This window comes from Leucoraja erinacea, chromosome 2, assembly GCF_028641065.1.
Source record: "Leucoraja erinacea ecotype New England chromosome 2, Leri_hhj_1, whole genome shotgun sequence".
Taxonomy (NCBI): Eukaryota; Metazoa; Chordata; class Chondrichthyes; order Rajiformes; family Rajidae; genus Leucoraja; species Leucoraja erinaceus.
The window spans coordinates 85,799,645-85,825,169 of NC_073378.1; the positions used below are offsets into that span (position 1 = coordinate 85,799,645).

Genomic DNA, 25,525 nt, shown 5'->3' on the forward strand with positions numbered 1-25,525 from the left:
TTCGTTGATCACAGAATTTCTCACCACAGAACGTGTGAAATTTCTGATCAGCGTGAGGGTGTGAGAGTTTATTCAAATGCGTGATTCTCACGCTCAAAGCGTGAGAGTTGGGAGCCCTGAACACCTGTCCGCATACATCTTCCCTCGACTCTGTCCAAGGACCCCAACAGTATTTTCAAGTGAGCAGAGGTTCACTTGCACCTCCTCCAACCTCATCTACTGTATCCGCTGTTCCAGGTGTGGACTCCAATATATCAGAGAAAACAAGTGCAGGCTCAGCGAACATTTTGCTGAATACCTCCGCTCAGTTCACCTAAACCTACCTGATCTCCCGTTTGCTAAACATTTTAACTCCTTCTCCTATTCCCACACTGACCTTTCTGTCCTGGGTCCTCCTCCACTGTCACTGTCCAGCACAAATTGGAGGAACAGCACCTCATATTTTGCTTTGGCCACTTACACCCCAGCGGTATAAATATTGACTTCTCTAACTTTAAGTAACCCTTGCTTTCCCTTGCTCTCCATCCCTCCTTCCCAGTTCTCCGAGTAGTCTGACTGTTCTCTGATTACACTGCATCTCTGTTTGCTTTGTTGTCACCTTCTCCTAGCTAACCGTGGTCTATTTTACATTTTTCTTGAGCTTCATCTCTTTTGATCTCCTACACTTCCATATCTCTGAAACTCCTTCTCCTCTGATGCTCAGTCTGAAGAAGGCCTGTGTATCATCTGTTTTATAGAATGGGGGAAAAAAAGTAAAATAAAAATAAAAATTTGGTATTTTTCAAATCATGCGTCTGGTAATTACACATGATATCGGTTTTCTGGCCAGTAAAAATAATTACACGGTACAGCAGCGGCTTTTAGCGAATCAGATTGCAGAGATTCTTAGACCCATTCTATAATAAATGATGTCCGTCAAATTGGCAATAAAGGTTTAAACTCAACCTGCCATTTTATAAATTTTAAGCTGTTCATTTAATCTCATCAATAAAAATAGCAATTCCTCCTGGCCAGTGCTGCATATTATAGATCTTAATTAAAATAAACATTTTTCATGCACTGTATCTATATTAGTAAAACTCTGATCTTGACCGCTTTTGGCCCACTGTGCTGCGATGTCCGACAGAACGCCGCCACCTACGACCGTCATTTTTGGCCACCTCGCTCAGAGCCCCCCTCCGCCTTACGGGTGTGGAGGATTTTTCCCATCGATGACAAATCAGAGAGATATTAATGTATTTTTTAAAAATCACCATTCTCTCTGCTGCCCCTGTTGGAGGTAGGGGGAGGGACTATAAAACAAGGAAATGGTGTGCCTCACCCAGTCTCTGGAAGGTGGATGAAGTCAAGGGTCACGTCTCTGAGCTCTGAATAACACTGAACAAATGTCTACACAACTGTGAGTCCCCTAAATGTGGTTTGAAAATGAAAATAAGGTTTGTTTGAAGTAAAAAGGCATTACCTGAAATGGTTGTTTGGGTGCTTTGGCTTGAAGTTGAAAGGCACTACTTATGGCAAATGGTGGCTTGGGTGCTTTGACTTGAAGTTGAAAGGCACTACTTATTGCAAATGGTGGCTTGGGAGCTTTGGCTTGAAGTTGAAAGGCACTACTTACTGCAAATGGTGGCTTGGGTGTTTTGCTCGAAGTTGAAAGGCACTACTTACTGCAAAAGGAGGCTTGGGTGCTTTGGCTTGAAGTTGAAAGGCACTACTTACTGCAAATGGCAGCTTGGGTGCTTTGGCTTGAAGTTAAAAGGCACTACTGCAAATGTACTTACTCCCTGTTTGCACTGTATATTGATTTTAGATAAAACGCTACCACTTACGGCTGTGATTTTTGGCCATCTTACGCGGCCTCCCCCCCCTCCCCTCCGCTGAGCAGCTGCAGAGAATTCTTCCCATCAATGCAAAATAAAAGTGTTATTAGTGTTTAAAAAATGTTGAGAATCTCTCTCCTGTCAATCACGCCCTGTAAGCCACACCTTTTCCGGTGGGAGGGGGAGGGGTTATAAAACCCAGAAGTGTGGGTGTGGCTCAGTCTCTGCATGATGGGGGAGGGAGAGATCATGACTCTGTCTGAGCTGTGAATCAACTTAACACACTGAATGTCTACTGAACTGTGAGTTTGGTGTTTTGTGTGCTTTTATGGTGGTTTCACAATGTATGAGATGGTATGAAGCTGCATTTGAATTTGGTGGCCTTGCATCCTGCTTGAAGTGGTATGAAACTGCACTGAATTTGGTGGCCTTGCACCCTGCTTGAAATGGAATTTCAAGGAATAGCCATGAGTCAACTGCCAGCCCAAGAACCCATACCAGTGCTCCAGAAAGCCCCCCCCCCACTGGCCACCAATATTGGAATTGGTGGAGAGGTGGAATATTGCGTCGGGGGACTAGCCCTCCCATTTGAACATGTGACCCAACGGGTCCCACTTAGTCTAGTAATTAATATTTTGTAAGGTTGAATTCTATCCTACATTAAATAATTCAGTTTACCAATTCTAACATCTGCTCTATCAGAATGGTTATTCACACTTAACAGTCCAAATGTATTTTTAGCATGGATATTTGTAGTGTAGACAAATCCTGTGAAATTTGCCATATGCATTCACTGTAACATTATTATTGATGGCCCAATAGAATGATAGATGTGTTTCGTTCAATGATTGTTATAGAAAAATCAAATGATAAAAGTAAACACCACCTTAGGCAGGATTGTGGAGAGTCAAGAATGTTTAATTGTCATATGTACTGGCGACAGAATAATGAAATTCATACTTTTTGCAGCTTAACAGGCCAACTAATCCAGTAACATAACTAAATATACAATATTCAAAAATACAATAAAATTAATAATCAGTAATACCAGATAACCGGACCATAGCAGTGCAAAGTCCATAGTGCAACCAAAACAAAGTCCATAGAAGATCATAGTTGCTGAGGTACTGGTAAGTGTTGTACAGTGTTCAAAAGCCTGATGGTTGCTGGGAAGAAGCTGTTCTTGAATATGGAGGTCACGAGGTTTAGGCTCCCGAGCATTCTTTCTGATGGTAGTAGCGAGATGGGACCATGGCCAGGGTGATATAGGTCATTGATGATATTAGCTGTTTTTTTGAGGCAGCACTTCCTGTGCATCCCTTTGATGGTGAGAAGGTCAGTACCTGAGGTGGCCCAGGAAATGTCAATCTGCAGTCTGCAGGCTGCTTAGTTTTGGGGCTTTGACTTTCTGAACCAGGTTGGTTCTGTTTTAATTTCACATTTCAACATCTGTAGGATTTCACTTGTTTTATCGAGAAGTTGTGAATATAATGGATATCAGTTCCCAGTGTAGAGGCAGAGCAGCAGTGAGAACATTTAAAAGAGAGCCTTTTGGACAGCTGATATTTGTCCGTTTTTGGCCCAGGCAGATTAAAGCTCTAACAGAGGGACAGTTTGAAAAAAAGAGCCCTAGGAACAGCTGAGATGGTTTCCAGCCCAAAGGCCTGTGGAGCAGAAGCGTATATTTAAAAGAATGCATTTGATTGACTCATTGAGAGGCACAGCAACTAATCAGAAAAAAGGATGGTATAGGGTAGTGGTCTATTTGGAACAGCTGAGTTGGGAGAGGCTGTGTGTTAAGGTGAGGTGCTGTGTGTGAGGATAAGTGTTGAGGCATCTGCTTGGAAAGTTGAGGGTAAGATAAGGTATTTTCTCTTTAACATAGAAACATAGAAATTAGGTGCAGGAGTAGGCCATTCGGCCCTTCGAGCCTGCACCGCCATTCAATATGATCATGGCTGATCATCCAACTCAGTATCCCGTACCTGCCTTCTCTCCATACCCCCTGATCCCCTTGGCCACAAGGGCCACATCTAACTCCCTCTTAAATATAGCCAACGAATTGGCCTCAACTGCCCTCTGTGGCAGAGAGTTCCAGAGATTCACCACTCTCTGTGTGAAAAAAGTTATTCTCATCTCGGTTTTAAAGGATTTCCCCTTTATCCTTAAGCTGTGACCCCTTGTCCTGGACTTCCCTAACATCGGGAACAATCTTCCTGCATCTAGCCTGTCCAACCCCTTAAGAATTTTGTAAGTTTCTATAAGATCCCCTCTCAATCTTCTAAATTCTAGAGAGTATAAACCAAGTCTATCCAGTCTTTCTTCATAAGACAGACTTGACATCCCAGGAATCAGTCTGGTGAACCGTCTCTGCACTCCCTCTATGGCAATAATGTCCTTCCTCAGATTTGGAGACCAAAACTGTACGCAATACTCCAGGTGTGGTCTCACCAAGACCCTGTACAACTGCAGTAGAACCTCCCTGCTCCTATACTCAAATACTTTTGCAATAAAAGCTAACATACCATTCGCTTTCTTCACTGCCTGCTGCACCTGCATGCCTACCTTCAATGACTGGTGTACCATGACACCCAGGTCTCGCTGCATCTCCCCCTTTCCCAATCGGCCACCATTTAGATAATAGTCTGCTTTCCCGTTTTTGCCACCAAAATGGATAACCTCACATTTATCCACATTATACTGCATCTGCCAAACATTTGCCCACTCACCCAGCCTATCCAAGTCACCCTGCAGTCTCCTAGCATCCTCCTCACAGCTAACACTGCCCCCCAGCTTAGTGTCATCCGCAAACTTGGAGATATTGCCTTCAATTCCCTCATCCAGATCATTAATATATATTGTAAATAACTGGGGTCCCAGTACTGAGCCTTGGGGTACCCCACTAGTCACTGCCTGCCATTGTGAAAAGGACCCATTTACTCCTACTCTTTGCTTCCTGTTTGCCAGCCAGTTCTCTATCCACATCAATACTGAACCCCCAATGCCTTGTGCTTTAAGTTTGTATACTAATCTCTTATGTGGGACCTTGTCGAAAGCCTTCTGGAAGTCCAGATACACCACATCCACTGGTTCTCCCCTATCCACGCTACTAGTTACATCCTCGAAAAATTCTATAAGATTCGTCAGACATGATTTACCTTTCGTAAATCCATGCTGACTTTGTCCAATGATTTCACCACTTTCCAAATGTGCTGCTATCCCATCTTTAATAGCTGACTCTAGCAGATTCCCCACTACCGATGTTAGACTAACTGGTCTGTAATTCCCCATTTTCTCTCTCCCTCCCTTCTTAAAAAGTGGGGTTACGTTTGCTACCCGCCAATCTTCAGGAACTACTCCAGAATCTAAAGAGTTTTGAAAGATTATTACTAATGCATCCACTATTTCTGGAGCTACTTCCTTAAGTACTCTGGGATGCAGCCTATCTGGCCCTGGGGATTTATCGGCCTTTACAAGTTCTTCCAGTGGTAATGCAGTGAAATTGGTCATTGGAGCAGCGGTATGCTCCTCCCACAGTAAGTGGGAACCCAGAGAAATGTATGGAAGTTTATGGAAAATATGCAGAACAGATATAATACATGTGTGTGTGGGGTTGGGTTGGGGGAGGGGGGAAGAATGTATTAGGTGTATCCAAGAAGGTTTCCTGAAACAAAGTGTGGATAGTCCAACTTGAATATGGACCATACTGGACCTTTTATTGGGAAACAAGCCTGGCCAGGCACTGGTGTTTCAGTGGAAAAGCATTTTGTGAATAATGATCACAACTCCATAAATTTTAAGATAGTTATGAATAAAGGCTAGTCTGAACTTTTATCGAATGAAACAAGAAAGTATACAGTTAATGGCAAAACCATTCACTGCATTGATATACAGAGGGATCCAAGTCTATGGCTTGCTGAAAGTGGCAACATAAGTAGATAAAATGGTTACAAAATTATGTTGACATTGAATAACTATTATATTTGTGGAGAGGAGGAAAATTGGAGTCCAACACAAATGATCGAGTAGGTCGATCATTCTTGCACCAAACAGAGGTGGTTTGAGGCCAGAGCTGGCAATTTTGGAATTCAATCTAGCTTGGGCCTCTGTGCCCAGCATATGGAACTGAACACATGGAAGATAGGTAGATGCAATTTTAGAGACATTATTCAATTTCTTACATGTTTTTGGCTGATATCCTTTTCTCACCTTTGCCATGATTGTACAAGGATTAGTATGTTCTAAAATTAAGTTACAGAAATGACAAGGAAAGCGTGCCCGGTGCTGAAGAACACATTTCTGCTTCAGGTCTGCTACGCAAACTAGATACCGACAGTTAAAGGTGCATTATATTGCCTTTAGAATCTAATACGGCTGTAAGAATTAGCAGGGCAATCACAGATCAATAACAATCCAAACATAAATAAAAACCTTCCAGTCAAGTGAAGGCTCTTCCAATCAGGCTCTTAATTGGGCATTGTGGATGGTGGAAAGGTTTTGAGATCACAAAGCAAACCATTCACCATAAATACCCTTCCGCTGACCTGATCTTACAAGTTAGGCTATTGATGCAGTGGTCAGATATGGCTTTTGAAATAATCACCGAGTTGGAACATTTGTCTGAGTATTAGTTCAAGTGAGTTTATTGTCATGTGTCCCTGTATAGGACAATGTCTTGCTTTGCTTAAGCACACAGAAAATAGTAGGCATTTACTACAAAACAGATAAATGTGTCCATATACCATGATATAAATATATACACACATGAATAAATAAACTGGTAAAGTGCAAATAACAGAAAGTGGTTATTAATAATCAGAGTTTTGTCCGAGCCAGGTTTAATAGCCTGATGGCTGTGGGGAAGTAGCTATTCCTGAACCTGGTTGTTGCAGTCTTCAGGCTCCTGTACCTTCTACCTGAAGGTAGCAGGGAGATGAGTGTGTGGCCAGGATGGTGTGGGTCTTTGATGATGCTGCCAGTCTTTTTGAGGCAGCGACTGCGATAAATCCCCTCGATGGAAGGAAGGTCAGAGCCGATGATGGACTGGGCAGTGTTTACTACTTTTTGTAGTCTTTCCCTCTCCAGGGCGCTCAAATTGCCGAACCAATCCACGATGCAACCGGTCAGTATGCTCTCGACTGTGCACCTGTAGAAGTTAGAGAGAGTCTTCCTTGACAAACCGACTCTCCGTAATCGTCTCAGGAAGTAGAGGCGCTGATGAGCTTTTTGAAAATTGCGTTAGTGTTCTCGGACCAGGAAAGATTTTCAGAGATGTGCATGCCCAGGAATTTGAAGTTCTTGACCCTTTCAACCATCGACTGGTTGATATAAATGGGGCTGTGGGTCCCCCTCCTACTCCTTCCAAAGTCCACAATCAGTTCCTTGGTTTTGCTGGTGTTGAGGGCCAGGTTATTGCGCTGGCACCATATGGACAGTTGCTCGATCTCTCTTCTATATTCTGACTCATCCCCATCAGTGATACGCCCCACAATAGTGGTGTCGTCAGCGAACTTGATGATGGAGTTCGCACTGTGGTTCGCTACGCAGTCATGGGTATAGAGTGAGCACAGCAGCGGGCTGAGCACACAGCCTTGAGGTGCTCCCGTGCTGATTGTTATCGAGGCTGACACATTTCCACCAATACGAACAGACTGTGGTCTGTGGATGAGGAAGTCGAGGATCCAGTTGCAGAGGGATGCGCAGAAACCCAGTTCTGCGAGTTTGGTAACCAGTTTGGAGAGGATGATTGTGTTAAATGCCGAGATGCAATCAATGAATAACAGCCTGACATATGAGTTTTTGTTGTCCAAGTGGTCCAGTGCAGAGTGGCGATCCAGCGAGATCGCATCCACCGTTGATCTGTTGTGGCGGTACGCGAACTGTAGTGGGTCCAGGTTTTTGTCGAGGTAGGTGTTGATTTGCTCCATGATCAACCTCTCAAAGCACTTCTTCACCACCGGCGTTCATGCCACTGGTCGATAGTCATTGAGGCACGTCACCTTACTCTTCTTGGGCACCGGTATAATTGATGCCCTTTTAAAGCAGGTTGGGACCTCAGACCTCAGAAGTGAGAGGTTGAAAATGTCCGTAACTCCATCATCTTCAACATACTTGTTGATGTTCAAATTGTGTTCTGCTGTGACAATTCCATTTAATATCTCATTACAGCCTTGGTCTGGACACAAACAAAATATCCAAATTTCAGAGGCACACAGAGTGACCTTTATAAACATCAATGCATCATTTGACCAAATTTAGAATCAAGTCTTGGAATAATAGGTCAATATGTACCAAAGGTATGGGGGGGGGGGGGGGGGGGGGGGGGGGAAATGAAAGTGAACATATTTGAGTGAGATGTAGCAGAGATGAGTAAGGAAATCATCTGACTAAAGACAGAGACCGCAGAACATTTTATACAAATCTATGAGAAACTTTCAGATGGATTATGTGAACCAGCTTATAGCAGGTACAGACCTATATCCAGATCTGGTGGTGGATTTGAAGAGGATAACAACAAAAATTTTGGGTATGGTAGTACAATGGAATCAGGGTAGTACAATGGAATCAGGGCCCTGACTTGGAATGATTCCAAAAGCATTTCAGGACCAGTTAGCTTTGTGGACATTTACATTAACTTCTGACTTTATGCCAAACCATCTGTTGGTATTGAGTTGTCCATGTTTTTGTTCTATTCTAATTTAAGTGACTGGAGGAACGCTTAAGCTTGAAAACATCGCCCTTTTAATCTTACAGAATATATAACAGATAATAGTTAATGCTAGTTCACTGGTTTGTAAGATTGAATTTCTTCTGATAGGGATGGAATCGTTTATCATTTTTTAAAATGCTGTCAAACAGAGGTTTTAACTACAATAGACATAGGGTACCTAGAATCCCTCAGAAGTCATGGTAAGAATGCAATGGTTTTGGTTTTATCTTCTTCATGCAATTAATTGACTAAACATATACAGCTTTTAGACAATAGGTGCAGGAGTAGACCATTCAGCCCTTCGAGCCAGCACCACCATTTTTTTTTTACTAACCTTATTAATTTATTGAACATGTTAAAAAATGCAAACACAAATAAACTTGTAAGCAATAAAAAAAAGAAAATAAAACACAAAGGAAAACAAACAAATAAGTAACTCAAATAATACAAATAATATCGTTCATGTTCAAAAGGGGTAAGAAGAAGTTCGAAAACTTTTCTGGCCCTACCCCCTTATTTTTTATACATTTTCATGGAAAAACAAAATAATGGGAACAAATGGACCCAAAATCTGTTGAACAGTCCACAAACACGAAATAACCAAACAGAAAAGAAAATCACTGGTCCAGCTCATAGCCATTCAATCTTTTGTTTCTGAAGAGTGTTTTTAGTTTGAATACAGTCTTACATTTTTCCAGCTCATCATGGCAGTTATTCCAGAGACTAACACCCTTTGCTGTAACACAATGGAGTTTTACATTAGTTCTTATTGCCGGTTTTTCGAATATATAGGTCCCTCTCAGGTTGTGTTTGCTTTTTCTCCGTTGGAACAACCCCTGGATATTACAAGGCAATTGCTGATTAGCTGCTTTGAACATAATTTGGATAGTTTTATAATCTGTCAGATTTGAAATTTTAATGTTTTTAGTCTGATAAATAATGGTTTTGTTGATTGTCTGTAGGTGGTTTTATGTATAATTCATATTGCTCTTTTTTGGAGGATGAAGATTGGATGTGTATTTGTTTTGTATGTGTTCCCCCATACCTCCACACAGTAGATCATGTATGGGAGTATGAGGGAGCAGTACAACATATACAGGGAGGCTTGATTTAATAGGTCTCTGGCTTTATTCAGTATTGCAATTGATTTGGATATTTTGGCTTTAATATAATTTATGTGAGGTTCCAAGTTAATTTGTTGTCAATTAATACTCCAAGAAACTTTATTTCAGATACTCTTTCTATTTCTGTGCCATTTATCATGAGCTTTTTCTCTGTGTTGGTTGATCGATTTCCAAATATTATGAATTTTGTTTTACTTAAATTCAATGTGAGTTTATTTTGGTCAAACCAGATCTCCATCCTCAGCTCAATTCCTTTTCCATACTATCCAGCTGTCGCAAGTTGTCTCCACAGCAGAGTAAGTTAGTATCATGGCTGATCATCCCCAATCAGTACCCCATTCCTGCCTTCTCCCCATATCCCCTGATTCCGATTTTTAAGAGCCCTTATTCTTATTTCGATTATGTGATTTCTCAAACAAGTCAAATAACAAATCACAGTAAAATATGTAACAATATGCATCTAAGTACCCAAATTTGTAAACAGAATTAAATATACAATGTTGCTGGCTAAAAAGTACTATCAAAGGCTATTGGGCCGTAAACAGTTTATTACTTTCATCTTACTTTTTAAACGTTAATGATATTTTTTAATAACTGTATACAATTACACATGCAATGCTTACATAATTCATTTCACAATAAAAGGAAGCAAATGTAGAAATGTTGACTTTTACAGCAGTACTAAATGTTGTTCTCATTGGGGAAAAAAGGATCAGACATTGTTTGTAATCTGAATGTTTAAAGTAACTAAACAAGATGTTCTAAACTACATAATATTGAATCAATGCAAAGCATAAAGACAAAAGAATTGTAAATTACAATGATAGAAGGTAAAAATGTCATCAGACATTACAATAAACTTTACACATCTTGGACATGGAACATGTATATGGATACAGTTGCTCAGCCAGACATTTAAGTAAAAGGTACAGCCACAAAACGGATGTAAACGTCTGAGCTATGAATAAAAGTTAGGGATGTGCAAGGTGTGACGGGAGGAATTGAAAAGTATGTGCGCATAAATAACATGATCTCACTGTATACTCTGAATGCGGGACAAGGAGAAATGGATTTGTATTAATTTGAAGACCAATTTGAAACATAAAGCTCTGTATATGGTAAAGAGAATGACATATGGAATAGACTTTGACAACAGTGGAGGCAAAGATTGACATCAGAATAAAATCTGGATGCTACAATTCATTGGCTGCAGGAGCACCCTGAGTAATTCAATTATGTTGGAACAAATCATTCACCAAATTACAAACAATAATTGCATTCTTAACTGTGACATAGAAAAAAAAGTTTTAATTTAACCAAACATGGTCAGTGTGGTAGGGATGGGATAAAGAGCTAAGAAAATAATTTTCTAAATAACTGTACTGCTGTCAAATAGCTTTATTTATAAATATACACATGCAGTGTCTTTAGATATGTAAAAGTGTGCTTTGGTAAAGCACAGAAATGATTAATTTATTTTAAATCAAGACCACAAGGTGAAACATTTCTTTAAAGGAATCTTTTCTTCTTGATAATTCATCATATTGACTTAATCAAAAACATTTAAAACAATATTTATGCATCTGGTCACTTTGTAATGGAGTGATCTTCTTTCCATTAACATTAGCAATGCAAGGTCCAAAACCACTGATAGGAAACCGCACTGAATTATGTTTACAGTTCATCGTGTTTATATGTAAATTCTCTGGCAGAGATGTATCCATCTTCATCCTCATCTTCATTTTTAAAGATATCATTTACCATAATCTCCTGATGGGTTTCATTATGATCAATTCCATACTTATCAAATTCACTGCGTAGATATTCTTTCACCTGTAGCAAATATAGTCTAATTAATTGAACAGAAACTTTCAAAGGCATGCAATCTAAATTATAGAATGATCAAATATTAAAAAAAAACATTTTTTTGCAATTTTGGAAAGAGTGAAAAAAATATTTTACATATTTCAAACTGTTTTGTGGGTGAGAGTTTGCATACATTCCTGTGTCAGCTCAAGCTTAAATTAACATGTTAGTATAGGTTTGGGTCGGATGGGATGAGTTAACCAGGGAGTTGCGGAGGGAATGATCTCTGCGGAAGGCGGAAAGGGGAAAATGTGGCTAGCAGTGGGATCCCGTTAGAGGTGGCAGAAATTTCGGAGGAGTATGTGTTGCATGAGATGGCTGATGGGGTGGAAGGTAAGGACTAGGGGAACTCTGTCTCTGTTGCGACTAGGGGGAGGTGGAGCTGCAGGGTACCGAGGAGACACGAGTGAGGGCCTCATCTATGATGGGAGAGGGGAACCCCTGTTCCCTAATGAATGAGAACATCTCAGATGCATGGTTCCCCAGCATATCTTCCATTCATTATTCTTTATCTTTCCACATCACCGTCTATATCTCTTGTTTCCCTTGCCCCTAACCAGTCAGAAGAAGGGTCTCATCCTGAAACGTCACCCATTCCTTCTCTCCAAAGTTGCTACCTGTCCCGCTGAGTTACTCCAGCTTTTTGTGTCATTCTTCGGATTAATCCAGCATTTGCAATACCTTCTTGCACATTTCTGGACTCCCAACATTACTTACCTTTCACTGTTAGATGGCCAGTTCAGAGAAACAGTGCAGAAACAGGTCCTTTTTTTTTGTCTGGTGATGGTTGTTCCGTGAATCAGTTACATTTAAGTTGTGCTTTGTAAATTTGTCAGCGCCGTACGTGGCTGCTATTTGTTTACATTGGGTATGCAGCAAAGGATTTCACTGTGCCGAGTCACATGTAACAATAAAGTATTCCATCCCAAGTTGATATTGTCCTTGTTCTGAACATGTAATCTGGAGCACAGCCATCTGATTCTAATGAAAATCCTTACTGTAATTCTGGCAGCCCCCACTTCCCAAAAGTGCAGAATGCATAACAGTGTAAGTTTATTATCTCCACTTAGCACACTCCTGCAACATTGAAAGTATATTTATTTCTATTGGAACAGATGGAGTTTCTCTTCTAATTTGTTTAAATTTGACCGCTCCACAGGTCTGTGAAAATGTAAAATGGTATGGAGAGTTTAAGCAATCATATTTAAAAATCTTCCTTGAAGCATGCAAAGGAATTCTGAAGTGAAGGAGCATATTTAAATAATTGACAGGAATCAAAATACACAACAGAAATAAACAAACTGCAGATGCTAGAAATCTAATCTAAAAACAGAAAATGCTGCAAATACACAGGTCAGGATGCTTAGACCTGAAACGTTAAATCTCTTCCCATTTCCCATTTAAATCTCTTAATTATATTAAAGATAAAAATTTACCTCATCTCTCGATAATTTCCAATCATCATCAAGGTCCATATTTTGGAATGAATCATGAGACCGTGGGCCATTTTTGATCTCCAGAAGCTCAATTTCAAATATCAAAGTGCTTTCAGGTGGTATTTTACCTGTAAAATATAGTCTATTTATTAAATTTACTTGTGTTCGGAATGTAATGATACAATTAACTGAAAAACTTCATGAGGCATTGTATATTTGTTAATCATTTTACAATATAATTGTCTGATGACATGACCACCAAGATATTTAGATAATTCTGCTTTAAAGTACTCATTGCTTTCCTAAGAAATTTTACTACAACAGCCAATATATTTTTAGTACTGCAAGCTAAAAATATTGCTGTGAATCATTATTTAATAAGTCAAGTCAATTTTCACCGCACACATACAAGATGTATAGTGAAATGAAAGTAGGAATGCTTGCCGGATTGTGCAAAACAACAGAACAGAAGTATCATTGCACACACTGTCACTAGTAGTTGCTAGTCAATTTCAATGGCCACCTGTGGTGAAAATGGCAGCTATATTCTTAAGAGACAATGTTGTCTTATTACTGCTGTGGGGTAAATGATGGAAACTTTTTTTTCACTATACTGTGTATAAACAGCTTTTTTCAACTCGTCAATCTTCCAACTTTAAAAGGTTCTCTAGTTCCCAATTAAATTTGTGTTATTATCAATTTAGCCCATGCCGTGCAAATATTGCTCACCACTGGCAATATGTCCAACATGCATTATGGAAACACACGTTATAGCAGAATTACCTGTATATGGAATCAAGATTATAAAAAGGGGGATAAATCTTAATGGCAATTGTTTTATTTTAAACAATTGTTAAATCCTTAAATTTATAATATACCACACTTTCATCAAGATTTTGCAGGTTTCATATAAATACGAGGTTGAATCAGACTGAGAATTCAAATTAGGGCAACAACATCGCGTGCACAGTAGATCTTGTCAACATCACCACTTTGATTTCCAAGTATCATCCACTATTGAGATAGATGGCATTATTTTAGCTTATCTCCCTATTTTCTCATGCACTTGTAGCCAGCCTTACCATGAAGTAAAACAATCACAACTGCCAAAATCAGCATGCAAATGTCACTCTGTATGGAGGTTTCAATTCAAAGGTAATGAATATGCATGAGCATGTTAGCTGTTAACCAAACAAAAAGAATATTAAATTGTTAGTAATGTAATTGTCAACACTGTAACAACTGTATATGTTAGCAATCGTTGAGTACATTAGTAGACAAAGGCCACATGCAAGATACTTTGGTTAAAATACAAAATCTATTTGCTTTGTTAATTACAGTGCTATGTTTAGTAACAAATAGATAATCTGTTAAAAGAATGAGAACTCAAGTAACCATATAACCATATAACAATTACAGCACGGAAACAGGCCATCTCGGCCCTACAAGTCCACGCCGAACAAATTTTTTTTCCCCTTAGTCCCACCTGCCTGCACTCGTACCATAACCCTCCATTCCCTTCTCATCCATATGCCTATCCAATTTATTTTTAAATGATACCAATGAACCTGCCTCCACCACTTCCACTGGGAGCTCATTCCACACCGCCACCACTCTCTGCGTAAAGAAGTTCCCCCTCATATTACCCCTAAACTTCTGTCCCTTAATTCTGACTCAGAATTAGTCTCAGAAAACATTCCTTTGATTATATTAAACCGGTTGCTGAAGTTTAGAATAGACTGGTGTTATTGAACTTTATTCACTGTTCCTTGCATTATAAAGCTACCAAACTCTCATCTCTTGAACTTGCACCAGGTTACCAACTTGAAACTATGATATACTGGATCCAATACAAGACTGCTCAATAGGAAACAACTCTGTAAGTATAGTTATTGATGCTGTAATATTCACATGTTGAAAGTTTATTAAATAGAAAAATAATCCAAACATTACTCTTTTGGTTATGTGAAACCACATTTATCATGTATGGTTATCCCAAAACGTCTGGAATCGTACAAAACATCTCACCTGATTTCACCCAGGCATCTCATGTACACAACATTTCATTATCTTGTAGTTTTGTGGATAGAAGATCAAAACTGCAGAAATAATACAAAATGTCTGGATCATACATAATAAATTCATATACCTTATCTAAACCTAATGCTGGGTACAATACCTCTTCCTTCTTTTCCGAAGGCTAAGGCAGGTGGGATGACAAGTTTCCTCTTCTCTCCAGAACACATTTCACCTAATCCTTTATCCCAACCTGTGAGCGATTCTTTAATCCCAAGTGTGAACCAAACTGGTTGGCCATCGTTGCTAGAATGACTGAAATAATATAAAATATACTTAGCAGCAAAGTGGGGACCACAGATGCAATAAGCAGATACAGTTTTGTTGCAAGAAAAGACAATGCAAAGCAAAGAGATACACAACAATGTAACCTTTTACAATTATGAAGTCATTATACCTTGGATATTAATAGAAAGATATTCCCAAAAAGATACTTAATCGAAATGTCAGAACTGTGGAAAAACCAAAGATACTAGAGGAGCTCCTCTAGTATCTTTGGGGAAAAACTGACTTCTTAAAACTGTGAAACATTTACAAATTCGGAAGAGTCAAGAACTGGAGCTTTTTTTTCCCAACGTTCTTGTAGTTTTGATGTGTAGCTCTGTTGTGATATATTGAATATCACAGATGATTTGTGCACAGCAAGGTTCAATATCGATTAGAGTAATAAAAGCGCATATTCAGCGCTTTGTAACATTGGGTATAACTTTCCGTCTCTTCTGCAGAACAGTGATATAGGTCTGTGTGCCCAGCTGTGAGCGAAGACAGCACATAATATAGGCTGACTCAAACATGTACTCATCGGCCAACCTCTCACTGCAGTGGTGTTGCCTGCATTTTGCATATAAGCTGGAGTTTGTTTTGAAACCCACAACCTACTGACTCGTAGGCAAGATTACCACAAACTGAATCTTGACTGACACAGAAGCAGAAACAATTACATTCATCGAAGAAACAAAAGAAACATCATGACCACATTGAAATCTGATCTTACTCTCATGGTTGAGCAGTTTGGTGACAATCACATCAACATGAACTACTCAAGCTCAAATGTTCCATTTGTCCAAGCATGTCAGTATTTTTGGACGATATTCTTTTGTGAAGTGGAAAAAAACATATTTTCAATCCCTTTGATTTTAAACAATGTTCCTTTATCCTTGAAAATGTCTCATTTGCTTTTCATTTAGAAGGTCAGAAACTTTACAAAAGTACAATTTATTGGCTATCATATCTGCCTTTTAGAAGACAAGCAGTGATGATGGTGTTCTTCTAGCTATGGTACTTTCAGAGTGCATTTGGAATGACAAGTTCCAGTACTTATGTACAGGGCCCTCCATAATGTTTGGGACAAAGACCCATCATTTATTTATTTGCCTCTGTACTCCACAATTTGAGATTTATAATAGAATACAAAAACAAAAAAATCAGATGTGGTTAAAGTGCACATTGTCAAATTTTAATAAAGGCCATTTTTGTTCATTTTGGTTTTACCATGTAAAAATTACAGCAGTGTTTATACATAGTTCCCCCCATTTCAGGGCACCATAGCGTTTGGGACACAGCAATGTCGTGTAAATGAAAGTAATCATGTTTAGTATTTTGTTGCATATCCTTTACATGCAATGACTGCTTGATGTCTGCGATTCCTGGACATCACCAGTTGCTGGGTGTCTTCTCTGGTTATGACTGCCAGACCTGTATTGCAGCCATCTTTAGCTCATGCTTGTTTTGGGGGCTAGTCACCTTCAGTTTTCTCTTCAGCATATAAAAGGCATGCTCAATTACGTTCAGATAGGGTTATTGATTTGCCCACTCAAGAATTGACAATTTTTTAGCTTGGAAAAACTCCTTTGTTGCTTTAGCAGTATGTTTGGGATCATTGTCTTGCTGTAGAGTGAACTGCTGGCCAATGAGGTTTTAAGCATTTGTTTAAACTTGAGCAGATAGGATGTATCTATACACTTCAGAATTCATTATGCTACTACCATCAGCAGTTGTATCATCAATGAAGATAAGCGAGCCAGTACCTTCAGCAGCCATACATGCCCAGGCCATAACAGCCCCACCATCATATTTCACAGATGAGGTGGTATGCTATGTATCTTGGGCAGTTCCTTCTCTCCTCCATATTTTCCTCTTGCCATCACTCTGATGGAAGTTAATCTTCACCTCATCTGTCCACAAGACCTTTTTCCAGAACTGTGGTTGCTCTTTTAAGTATTTCTTAGCAAACTGTAACCTGGCCATCCTATTTTTGCAGCTAACCAGTGGTTTGCATCTTGCCTCTGTATTTCTGTTCATGAAGTCTTCTGCAGACAGTGGTCATTGACAAATCCACACCCGACTCCTGAAGAGTGTTTTTCATCTGTCCATCAGGTGTTTGGGTTTTTTCTTTATTATAGAGAGAATTCTTCTGTCAACAGCGGTGGAGGTCTTCCTTGGCCTGCCAGTCCCTTTGCGATTAGTAAGCTCACAAGTGCTCTCTTTCTTCTTAATGATGTTCCAAACAATTGATTTTGGTAAGACTAAGGTTTGGCTGATGTCTCTCACAGTTTTATTCACGTTTCTCAGTCTCATAATGGCTTATTTTACTTTCATTGGCACAACTTTGGTCCTCATGTTGATAAACAGCAATAAAAGTTTTCAAAGGTCATGCAAGACTAGGGGAAAGTAGGTGCTGAGAGCTCTCTTATACCTCCATTAAGGAGCAATTACAAACACCTCTAAATCCATGTGACCCAAACAATATGGTGCCCTGAAATGGGGGACTATGTATAAACAGCTATGTATAAACACACATGGTGAAACCAAAATGTATAAAAATACCCTTTATTAAAATCTGACAATGTGCACTTTAACCACATGTGATTTTTTTTTTCTATTACAAATCTCAAATTGTGGAGTACAGAGACAAATAAATAAATTATGGCTCTTTGTCCCAAACATTATGGAGGGCACAGTAGGTAAAATAAACCAACAATTATATACTTTCAAGTCAGGGTAGTACAAGAAGTGGAGGGAAATGTGGTAGCTGTACTTTCTACCCTTGTTCCTTTATGAGGAAGACGTGTAACTGCAGAGAACGTATACATCTCAGACACAGTATAGTAGTGGTGACGAGTGTAACTATTTGGGGTGGTTGAGGCAATTCTAACAAACTTTAGAGAATCGGGATGTTGGTGGAGGAATTTGCCAGTATCCAGTCACTGATCAGCTTGTGCAGCCATTTTATGTGTGTGGCTCATCGAGTTGAGTTTCTGGTCAATATTAGCTCCAAGGATGTCATTTCCAAGATACACAGTACTGGCAATATCATTGAACTTGGGTGATTGAATTCTTGATGATGTTCATTGCCATTTTTCCGTTTAGTGTTGATTGTCATCCAGCTCCTGCTGCACAGACATAGGCTGGTTCATTTTTTGAGGAGCTGAAATGGAATTTAACTGCAGAATCATCCGCAGACACCGTCCACACTACGTCTATGCATTATTCCCTTGTGAAATAGAAAGTGCTATATTGAGTGTCATGCAATGGGATGGATGATGTGGCTGTTCAGATTGAATGTTATGAGATGTAGATGAAGATTACAAATTATGAGATGTATGCCTGAGATTTAAAGCGTGTTTGAAGTTTGATGCGGTATATGTTACAGGCCCGTACGAAGCTTTTCAAAAAGGGGGGGGTGGCATGACAGGATTACAAAAAACGTAATGTGAAATAATGTATGGGCTGCACAAGCGCAAAGTCCCTTGATGCCGGGGTCCAGGGCCCGCTTAAGGGCCCTGGAAGCTCAGGGGTTTTAGATGCTTTCTGATCCATTGAGCCTTAATTTGGAGCATTTTTGCACCAAATTTATGACCAATATTTCAGAAATTAACAGGAATCCGAGGTAGCTTTTTCACACAAAGGGTGCTGGGTGTATGTAACGAGCTGTCAGAAGAGGTAGTTAAGGCTGGGACTATCCTAATGTTTAAGAGACATTTGGACGTACACGGATAGGACAGATTTAGATGGATATGGGCCAAACGCGTTTGAGTGGGACTAGCGTAGATGGGACATGTCGGTCGGTGTGGGCAAGTTGGGCTGAAGGGCCTGTTTTCACACTGCATCATTCTATGACTAAAAAGTGAAGAAGAAAAATGCATGTAGATAAGTAGAGCAGATTTGAAAGAGGAGTGAAATGTAAAGGCAGAGAGAGGTTTATGGGTGGAAAGGAACATAGGAAAGGAGGGGGGAGAGTGGGCTTGGGCAGATGGGTGAAGGGAAAATGGTCACAAAGTGCTGGAGTAACTCAACGGGTCAGGCAGCATCTGTGGAGAATATGAATAGGCGACGTTTCACAGAATGCTGGAGTAACTCAGTGAGTCAGGCAGCATCTGTGGAGAACATGGATAGGTGACATGACACAGAGTGCTGGAGTAACTCAGTGGGTCAGGCCGCATCTCTGGAGAAAAGGTATAGATTATAGTTCGGGTCAAGACCGTTCTTCAGTAATATTCATGATTTGCCATGCATAGACATTCCTGAATGTTACCCAAACCATCGTGAGCTACTTTGTTACAGTGCTTGCCATCTCCTATAACATATCTGCTGCCTTGGGTGATGCAGGACAGGACACAAGCTTTGGGAAATGGTGTGAAGCTGTTGCTGTCTGTCCCAGCCTGGTAAAAACCTGGATGGAGTGGATTTGGAGAGGATGTTTCCACTAGTGGGAGAGTCCAGGACCAATGGCCACAGCCTCAGAATTAAAATATATTCCTTTAGGAAGGAGATGAGCAAGAATTTCTTAAGTCAGAGGATGGCAAACTGTGGAACTCATTGCCACAGCTAGCTGTAGAGGTCAAGTCACTGGACATTTTTCAGGAGGAGATTGATAGATTCTTGATTGATAGGGGTGTCCGAGGTAATGGGGAGAAGGCGGGAGAATGGGTTTGAGAGGGAAAGATAGAGTCATAGGGTGACAGTGTGGAAACAGGCCCTTCGGCCCAGCATGACCCATCTGCACTAGTCCCACCTGCCCACGTTTGATCCATATCCCTCCAAACCTGTCCTATCCATGTACAGGTGCACAACCTTTTATCCGGTGTTCCAGAAACCGAAAAGCTCCGAAAACCGGCCATTTTTTCCAGATGTCGTCTGCGCACCAAAGCTCGCGTTTGGCGCCAAACCTGACCCAAAACGACCCACGGTCAACCCAGGTCTGTACTACTGTAGCGGCTGCCTCCTCCCTGGAGACCGGGAGACGCTTAAACATCTGTAAATCATTGCTTAAATGTTAGTCAGTTAGTTTGGAGGGCTTTTATGTGAAGGGGGGGTGGTGAAGGGGTAAACTTTAATTCTTAGTCCCCTACCTGGTCGGAGAGGCGGGGAGCGGTCAATGTCTTACCGGGTCGCCGTGCAGTAAGCTCCGCAGCGCTGTGGCTGGTGGGGCGGTGGGCGGCGCCGGTTGTAGCTCCGACCCCGGCAACTCTACCCCTGGCTGCGAGGCGCTCCAAATCCAGCGCGGCCCGCGGCCGGACGCCCCAGCTCCGCGAATGTCGGGAGTCGGCCGCGTCGCAGCGCTGGGATACCAGCGGGGAGCGGGCAATGCCTTACCGGGTCGCCGTGCGGCAAGCTCCGGAGCGGTGTGGCCACCGACACACAACATCGCGGAGCGTCGCTGGATTTGGAGCCGCGCAGCCAGGGGTAGAGTTGCCGGGGTCGGAGCTCCAACCGGCGCCGCCCGCGGCCGGACGGAGCCCCCAGCTCCGCGGCTCCAAATCCAGCGACGCTCCGCGAATGTTGGAAGAAGGCGGCCACAGCGCTCCGGAGCTTGCCGCACGGCGACCCGGTAAGGCATTGCTCGCTCCCCGCTGGTATCCCAGCGCTGCGAAGCCGCCGACTCCCGACATTCTCGGAGCTGGGACGTCCGGCCGCGGGCCGCGCTGGATTTGGAGCGCCTCGCAGCCAGGGGTAGAGTTGCCGGGGTCGGAGCTACAACCGGCGCCACCCGCGGCCGGACAGAGCCCCCAGCTCCGCGAGGTTGGGAGTCGCTGACCAGGTAGGTAGGGGACTAAGAATTAAAGTTTCCCCCTTCACCCCTACACCACCACCACCACATAAAATCCCTCCAAACTAACTGACTAACATTTATGCAATGATTCTCCCAGTCTCCGGGGAGGAGGCAGCTGCTCCAGACTTTTCAAGCCGCCCGCGCTTCCTACCTAATCTACGCTAAAAATCTTCCATTCTGAAATCCGAAAATGTCCGAAATCCGACAAGTGTCTGGTCCCAAGGCTTTCGGATAAAAGGTTGTGCACCTGTACTTGTCTAACTGTTTCTTAAATGTTGCGATAGTCCCTGCCACAACTACCTCCTCTGGTAGCTTGTTCCATACACCTACCACCCTTTGTGTGAAAAACATACCCCTCAGATTCCTATTACATCTTTTGCCCTTCACTTTAAACTTATGTCCTCTGCTCCTCGATTCACTTACTCTGGGCAAAGGACTCAGCCATATCTATTCTAATCATGATTTTATACACCTCTATTAGATCATCCCTCAGCCTCCTGGGCTCCACGAAATAGAGTCCCAGCCTACTCAACCTCTCCCTATAGCTCTGGCCCTCTAGTCCTGGCAACATCCTCATAAATCTTCACTGTACCCTTTCCAGTTTGATGACATCTTTCCTATAACATGGTACCCAGAACTGAACACAATACTCTGAATGCGGCCTCACCAACTTCTTATGCAACTGCAACATGACCTCCCAACTTCTATACTCACCCGACCGGCTGAGTTACTCCAGCACTCTGAAACGCCACAGAACAGGGCAAGATTAGCAAGTTTCCTGACGATACAGAAGTGAGTGGTTTTGCAGATAGTGAAGATGGTTGTGAAAGATTGCAGCAGGATCAATTAACCAGGTGGACAGAGTGATGGTTGCATGGTTCCTTGAAGGTCGTGTCGCAGGTATATCATGTGGTCAAAAAGTATTTTGGTACAGGTACTTTAGTCCTCATCAGTCAGAGTATTGAGTATAGAAGTTGGGAGGTCATGTTGCAGTTGTATAAGACGTTGGTGAGACCGCATTTAGTATATTGTGTTCAGTTCTGGGCACCATGTTATAGGAAATATGTCAAACTGAAAAGAGCAGAGATCCCCATCCTGGATCAGTCCAATCAGGGTTTTGTCATCCACAAACTTGAGAAGCTTGACAGAGGTGTCTGTGGAGGTGCAGTCATTGGGTGTGAAGTGGTGATTGGAGTGGGGTGGGTGTAGAAGGGCCCAGTCTTTGCAGACTGAGGTCAGGCTGTGAGTGGGTGTGAAGTGTTGGTTGGGGTGGAAAAGGTTCCATTCTTTTCATACTGGAGTCTTGCCTTAATAGGTGTGAAGTGGTGAATGGGAAGGAGAGTGTGCAGGGTTCATTCTTTGCAGACTGGGGTCTGGCTGTGTTTGTTGGCGACGGGGTTTCAGGGTTACGTTTCTGATTTTCACACCTGCAGTAAAACTCATTCAGGTTGTTCGTCAGCTGACGATTGTCCAAAGAGCGGGGGGGCTTTCCTCTTATAGCTGGTGATTTCTTGCATGCCCTTCCAAACTGAAGAAGAATCACTAGCTGAGAACTTGCTCCTCAATTTCTCAGAGTATCTTTCCTTGGCAGCTCTGATTCCTCTTCTCAGCGCTTTATCGATTAGGCTATCTTTTAACTCTTTAACGATTAGGCTATCGGCTTGACGCATATTTGACCCCAACACCCCGCCCTCCCCCCGATCTCAAAATTGAAATGTTACATCTGTATATAATGATCCCATTAAAATGTGTATTTATGTCACAAACTATGGAATTCATATTTTTCAGTATTGTTATCGAAAAGGAAGCAGTTCCAATTGTTTGATATTATTTGATATTGTTTAATATTATTCATATGGAGGAGAAAATATAATAGCTCTAAAACCTTCCTTAATTTTGCAATCTCACTCAAGATAATCCCTCTTTCCCACTCCCCTCCCCATGACGCTCTCCTCTTCTTTCCCCTCTCTCTCTCCCCCTCCCCCCTCTCACATCCCCCTTCTTTCTTGCGGGGGGGGGGCGAAGATGAAGGTGGCGCGGGCCCAGCGGGCGGGGGGGGGGGGATGAAGGTGGCGTGGTCCCTGTGGGGGTGGCGGGGACCCAGCGGGTGTCAGTGGGGGTGGCGTGAGCCCAGCAGGGATGGCGTAGACCCAGCGGGGGTGGCGTGGGCTCAGCGGGGTTGGCCTGGGCCCAGCGGGGGTGGCCTGGGCCCAGCGGGGGTCAGCAGGGGTGGGGTGGGGGGAAGATGGCTTGGGGCCCGGCGGCGGGGGGAGGCGAGGGGAGCGGACTCCGCCGTAGCGGCGACTGGTGTTGGGGTTACAGCCGTTGGGCTCAGATTCAGCCACTCACGCCCGGGGAGGAGAGAACAGAGAACTGGCCGTTTCCAAAGTGGAAACGTTGATTTTTTTTATTTTTTTTTGGTGACTATTTTCTCAAGGGAAAAAAAAGGGGCTGCGGTCGCACCCGACGCACCCCCCCTTCAGACAGCCATGTGTTAATGACAGGTACCACCATAATCAATAGATTTTATTTTGTCTTTTGGATGGCAGTAGAGTGCCAGAGACCTGGATTTAATCCTAACTAGTGTGCTCTCTGTGCGGAGTTTGTACCTTCTCCCTGTGACCACGCAAGCTTTCTTCGGATGCTCCAGTTTCTTCTCGCACTCCAAAAACAGATAGGTTTGTAGGTTAATTGGCGTTGGTAAACATTTTAAACTGTCCCTGTGTGTAGCATAGTGCTATTGTACAGGGTAATCATTGGTCAGCGGGCCAGCCTATTTCTGCGCTATATCTCTAAAGTCTGAAGTTAACTAGAGAAATATAGTAGAAAGCAGTGTCAGTTACTTATTTGGTGGTATTGAAATCAGTTGATGTCTTCAGCTGTGGTATTGTTCCCTTATAGGGTGATTTCACCAAAGGTCAAATGAGCGTAGATCCCCCTCACGTGACCGAAAATTTTAACTGGAGGACATGTGTCACATCGGTACATGTTAGTGAATGGGGAAACACGCACTTTCCCACCCGTTAAAAACATGGAAAACGGCCGATTTTTGAGCTGAAGTTTTCTGTGCTAGTCGGGGTGACCGTGAAGCACAGCGACCTAAATTTTCAGGCAAAAAAAAGGCATTATTAACTTACTTTTGATGAAATTCAGCGAGCAAACCCGATAATTCCCGATATTTTGGATCTTTAAATCTCCACGGCAAATGTCGGCTGTTCACTTCCGCTGTGTTCCACCTTCAGTTCCCTCTTGTAATTACCTTACTTTCTATCTTTTTTTTTGCCTGAAAATTTAGGTCGCTGTGCTTCACGGTCACCCCGACTAGCACAGAAAATTTCAGCTCAAAATTCGGCCGTTTTCCATGTTTTTAACGGGTGGGAAAGTGCGTGTTTCCCCATTCACTAACATGTACCGATGTGACATATGTCCTCCAGTTAAAATTTTCGGTCACGTGAGGGGGGATCTACGCTCATTTGACATTTGGTGAAATCACCCTATTCTTGAACTGGACACCTCACTTTCACTTCAGGACAGCCTCCAATCACTGCCTTTTCAATGTACATTTGGAGGACCTAGTGAGGCCTCACCTCCTTGGTTACCCATCTAACCAGAGCAATACAAACAAATCATTGAAGTTTCATGTTATGTTCTTCCATCTCTCCTTGAAGCTGTCAAGCCCCTTGGAACTGCATACAACTCGCGCTTTTACCACAATACACTCCTCGTTAAACATGTTCTGCCACAATACACTTCTCGTTAAACATGTACAGACTTGTTGTAATCTTCAGTTAACTTCAGATGAAGAGGCAATTTCCTCAGAGTTAGGCACTTTTATCTCTCAGGGATTGTTGATCATCTAAATCATTATCGAGAATGCCACATTAAGTCCAATAAAAAGGTTCATCGCACTTTAAGGGCACCAACGTTCGTGATCTTGTGTTTCACCAGATTTGAATTAATTCAATCATAGATTACTGGTTTATGGTATTCATATGCACCTCGGGTTCATTTATGACACAATTAACGACAAACGATCTAACTTTTTGCTCCTCAAGGACTTACCTGGAATGAAACATGGTCCCATTCTCAAAGTATCCAGAGTAATGTATCAGTAACTGGTCACCGATCTTGGTTTTTCTGTGACAGAGGAAAGGCTTTTGTAACACGTCGATTTTCACTTCAGCTTCTGGGATCAGAGCACTGCTGGCGTAATCCAGCATAAAGGTGAAAACGAGTGCGTGCAAAAGATTGATGCAATTGACCAGCAGAAGCCACATGCTGTCCGTTTAGAGGAATATTTGTTTCTCCTATTGCCTTCTCCTTGACCCAATGCGCGCAGACGTGGCACTGGCAACTTTTCTTCGCTCTGCAACTTTCGAGTGGGGACCGCGCGTTGACGTCACACGACGCCACGCCCCCTCAGCTCAGCTCCCCTCCGGTCGACG

General features: G+C 42.1%; 1 protein-coding gene across 1 annotated transcript; it reads right to left on the bottom strand.

Annotated features, from left to right (window-relative positions):
• Positions 1-8,844: 8,844 nt before the first annotated feature.
• fkbp14 (FKBP prolyl isomerase 14) lies at positions 8,845-25,482 on the bottom strand. Its single transcript, XM_055660197.1, has 4 exons — positions 25,143-25,482; positions 15,132-15,283; positions 12,953-13,080; positions 8,845-11,483 (listed from the first exon to the last, which is right to left on the bottom strand). Exons 1-4 carry the CDS (start codon positions 25,355-25,357, stop codon positions 11,325-11,327), a joined length of 654 nt encoding a protein of 217 aa, XP_055516172.1. The 5' UTR covers positions 25,358-25,482; the 3' UTR covers positions 8,845-11,324.
• Between the last annotated feature and the right edge of the window lie 43 nt (positions 25,483-25,525).

What these genes read in the sequence shown, in the direction of transcription:
- fkbp14 (XM_055660197.1), bottom strand. Translation starts at nt 25,357, where the DNA reads ATGTGGCTTCTGCTGGTCAATTGCATCAATCTTTTGCACGCACTCGTT. An exon ending in CTTCGGAAAAGAAGGAAGAG is followed by an intron (nt 13,081 to 15,131) that starts GTATTGTACCCA and finishes TATATTTTACAG; the next exon opens with GTAAAATACCACCTGAAAGC. An exon ending in GGAAATTATCGAGAGATGAG is followed by an intron (nt 11,484 to 12,952) that starts GTAAATTTTTAT and finishes TATTTGCTACAG; the next exon opens with GTGAAAGAATATCTACGCAG.